We start from the raw sequence: 3,992 nt of genomic DNA on the forward strand, positions 1-3,992 counted from the left end.
TGATATCAATGGAAAGAAGATAAAAAGTTATGAATTTATATATTTTTAAAATTATTTTTCGATAAATAATCTAAAACTTGAAAAAATAATGATTTCTTGGTTGTATGTTTAAAATGGTTCCTTGTTGAATTTTTGCACACACACACACGCGCGCACACACATACACACACACACACACATATATATATATATATATAGTCATTTTATTTTTCGTATAAATTTGACTATAAAACTCACGTTTCTTATCCTGACCGATTATTGTAGGTCTAGCCGGTTGATTTGTAATTTGCTCAAGTCTTCAAGAAACACCATTAAACTCATACATGTTCAAGAAACAAAGTAAAAACATTTTTGTACTCTATTTACTATTGAAACAACTTTTGTAAACAATTAGTCACTTTCATATATATATATATTTTTGGCCATCATCATAGTTTTGGTTATCTTTTTGGGTCAAACAATTCGAAAAAAAAAAAAATTCAAAACATCATTTTACGTGTTCATTTTTAAACCATTACAAAACGCACAATCTCCTCTTTTACCTCTTCGGTGAAAACGCCAAATCCCCCTGCTCTCCCCTTTCTTCTCAAATCATGTGTCTCTAGGTAACCAGCTTCATTCAAGGATGTAGTTTTATTGCTGTAATATAAGTTTGAGCCTATTGGTGATTTAAATTGATTTTTAGGTTCTAATGCGTTTGAATCGATCGGATGCTTGAATCAATTTGTTGCATGTTGAAAATGATTTTAGATTAGTATATTGGCGGTGGTGGTGAATAATGGAGATGTGTGATTGTGGTGGCGAATTATGGAGATGGAAGACGGTGTTTGTTGTTTGTGATTGGAGGAGGACGATGGCGGTGGGAGTGGATAATATCGGAAGGATAAGATGACTGGAACATAGTATACGAAAAAAAAAATACATAATCTACAATACCCATTCACAACGGTAGATTTTAAAACAACTTAGCTAAATTTATTGATAATTCATGTAAAAAAAATTAGACAAAACTTCAAAAATGGTCCGTGTGGTTTCCGAAAATATCAAGTTTAGTCCCTATGTTCAAAAAACCTTACAGATGGTCCATGTGGTTTCAAAACTTTTAACAAATGGTCCTTCCGCCTAACTCTGTCAACTTTCTACCATTAAGTGATGGGCATTTTCGTCATTTCAATACACAAGAACCATTTATGAGGTTTTCTTTATTTTTAAAAAAATAAAAAATATATAATTATTTAATTAAAGGCCCCACCTCTCTCTCTCTCTCTCTCTCTTAATTAACATAATACCAGTTAACCCTATTACCGGAGAGGGTATTCCAAGACTCGTTACTCTAATCCCTGGCGATGGGATCGACCCTTTGGTGACCGGCACCGTTGAACAGGTCTTCGAGGCAATGCGTGCACCGGTTATCTTCGAGAAATTTGAAGTTCATGGCGACATGAACACGATACCTGATGATGTTATGGATTCGATTAAGAAGAATAGAGTTTGTTTGAAGGGCGAATTGATTACGCCGGTGGGCGGAGGGGTTAATTCGTTGAATCTTCTGTTGAGGAAAGAACTAGATTTGTATATCTCGCTTGTGAGCTGTTTTAATTTGCCTGGGTTGCCTTCTAGGCATGAGAACGTTGATATCGTGGTGATCAGGGAGAACACGGAGGGGGAGTATTCGGGTTTGGAGCATGAGGTTGTTCCTGGTGTCGTTGAAAGTCTTAAGGTACATTTGGGTTTCTTAATTTCATTATCATCGCATGCTTGTTGTTCGATGAAATGCCTATGTGAAATTGGCTACTCTTGAACTGCAGTATATTAGTTTCTTTCTGTTGTGTCTGGTTATGGTGTCATTTTAGGTGATAACAAAGTTCTGCTCTGAACGCATAACACAATATGCTTTTAAATATGCTCATCTCAACAACAAAAAGATTGTAATAGTTGTTCATAAAGCAAACATCATGAAGCTTGCAAATAGACTTTTCTTGGAATCTTTTAGGGAGATTGCTAAAAGATATCCCAATATCAAATATAATGAAATCATTGTTGATAATTGTTGCATACAACTTGTTTCAAAGCCTGAGCAATTCGATGTCATGGTATGTTAATCTTATCTTCTTAATATATCATACACCATCATTTCCATTTTTTTTACACATTCTTCCTCACTGAATCTTATAGGTGACTCCTAACCTTTATGGCAACCTAGTTGCAAACACTGCAGCTGGAATTGTTGGTGGGACAATTGTCATCCCAGGAGGTAAGTACTCTTGTTGTTATTTCTTGATTTTCTTCAACTGAGACCTAATTAATAACAACCATTATGATTGGAATTGTTGCAGGAAATGTTGGAACTAAGTATGCAATCTTTGAGCAAAGTGCATCAGCTAGGAATGTTGGGAATGTTTAAGTGATTTGACGCCTGAAAGAAGAGAACATAGGTCATCGAAAGCCATTATGAAGTCTTGATAATGAACCTTGCAAACTTCTTCGATCTCAACCTCTTTGGATCTGCAGAAATGATGGAGGTGGTGGAGTCGGGTTTCGGGGTTACCCGAGGCGAAGGTTTTGATGATGAAAGGGGATAAGTCTTCTTCGTTTGATATGGCGGAAGATGAGTTCATCGACAAAGTGAAGATCCAGTTTAAGATGGGTTCTTTTGTGTGTGTGTGTGTGTGTGAGAGAGAGAGAGAGAGAGAGGGAGAGAGAAAGAGAGAAAGAGAGAGAGAGAGAGAGAGAGAGAGAGGGTGGGGCCCTTTAATTAAATAATTATATATGTTTTTTTTAAATAGAGAAAACCTCATAAATGGTCCCTGTGTATTGAAATGACGAAAATGATCCTCACTTAACGGTAGAAAGCTGACGGAGTTAGGAGGAATGATCATTTGTTCAACGTTTTGAAACCACATGGACCATCTGTGAGGTTTTTTGAACTTAAAGACTAAACTTAATATTTTCGGAAACCACATGGATCATTTTTGAAGTTTTATCAAAAAATTATTAAGTATGTACAAAATTAATAATCCGTGTAAAAACATTAATTTATATGTTAAAGCATTACTTATATTCATGTTGTTCGTAGAGAATGAAATATTTATTTAAAAATGATCAATAATTATATTTTAATTTTTACAAAAGGGAAAAGAAAAATTGTTATGTAATGGAAAGGAGAGTTTTCCTCTTTTCACATCATTAATTGATTTCTTGAAATGAATTTCATTCCCATTCGAAGGTCAAATACCAAGAAAATGTCGGGGTGCGAGATGTTCTTCACATAAAACTTGAGTGGCTGGAAATAAACAGTGGCCTACAAGAAATATAGGAAGCCCAAAATATACAGGAGTTTGTAATGGCCACACAAACCATATAAAACAAAACAACTAAAATAATAATATATAAAATGTTCTTCGTCAAATAATAGGATGTAATTTTTAGTTAACGTTATATCGTTTTAATTATATTTTTTGCTATTGTTATATAATTTTTAATTTTTTAGTTTAATGAAAAACTTAAACATTATTAATGTTATATTTTTAATTAAATGTTTTAAAAGTGTTAAATATTATTTGTATTAAAAAATAATAACAACTGATGAAAGGTTGAAATAGTTGAAATGTAAAATAATAACTACATACAAAGTACATGTAGAAAGGTTTTGAATCCAAAAATTTCCAATTATCTTACAAATTTTCCTCCTATTAAAAAAAGTGATGTATCCACTATATTGTAAAAAAAATGACCAATTTCCTAAGTCTCTCAACTCCAAAAAATATAAGCATTACGAAAAATTCCACAAAAACCAAAATGCAATGATAATAACAACGTCAAAACACTAAGGCTGTAGCCCTGAAAAAAACTAATAATGAATGAAGCCACAAAGTTGTGGAGAGAACATTCACCCCCCATCATTTACCACAACCGGACCAAATGCTAGAGAAATCCGTACAAACTGTAAATAAATGTTACACCATCTTTGTGAGCATCTCGCAAGACATACA

General features: G+C 33.6%; 1 protein-coding gene across 1 annotated transcript; it reads left to right on the forward strand.

Annotated features, from left to right (window-relative positions):
- Positions 1–778: 778 nt before the first annotated feature.
- LOC145030371 (isocitrate dehydrogenase [NAD] regulatory subunit 1, mitochondrial-like) lies at positions 779–2,404 on the forward strand. The gene is made up of 5 exons (XM_078978747.1): positions 779–832; positions 1,313–1,720; positions 1,866–2,093; positions 2,176–2,254; positions 2,337–2,404. Exons 1-5 carry the CDS (start codon positions 779–781, stop codon positions 2,402–2,404), a joined length of 837 nt encoding a protein of 278 aa, XP_078834873.1.
- The last annotated feature ends 1,588 nt before the right edge of the window (positions 2,405–3,992 follow it).

The sequence above is a fragment of the Lactuca saligna genome, chromosome 2, assembly GCF_052625555.1.
Source record: "Lactuca saligna cultivar CGN05327 chromosome 2, ASM5262555v1, whole genome shotgun sequence".
NCBI classification, from domain to species: domain Eukaryota; kingdom Viridiplantae; phylum Streptophyta; class Magnoliopsida; order Asterales; family Asteraceae; genus Lactuca; species Lactuca saligna.

Bases quoted from the DNA above. Each gene is read 5' to 3' on its own strand.
- LOC145030371 (XM_078978747.1), top strand. From the start codon at position 779: ATGGAGATGTGTGATTGTGGTGGCGAATTATGGAGATGGAAGACGGTG. The intron at 1,721-1,865 runs GTACATTTGGGT...GTGATAACAAAG, and splicing joins GTGTCGTTGAAAGTCTTAAG to TTCTGCTCTGAACGCATAAC. The intron at 2,255-2,336 runs GTAAGTACTCTT...GAATTGTTGCAG, and splicing joins GACAATTGTCATCCCAGGAG to GAAATGTTGGAACTAAGTAT.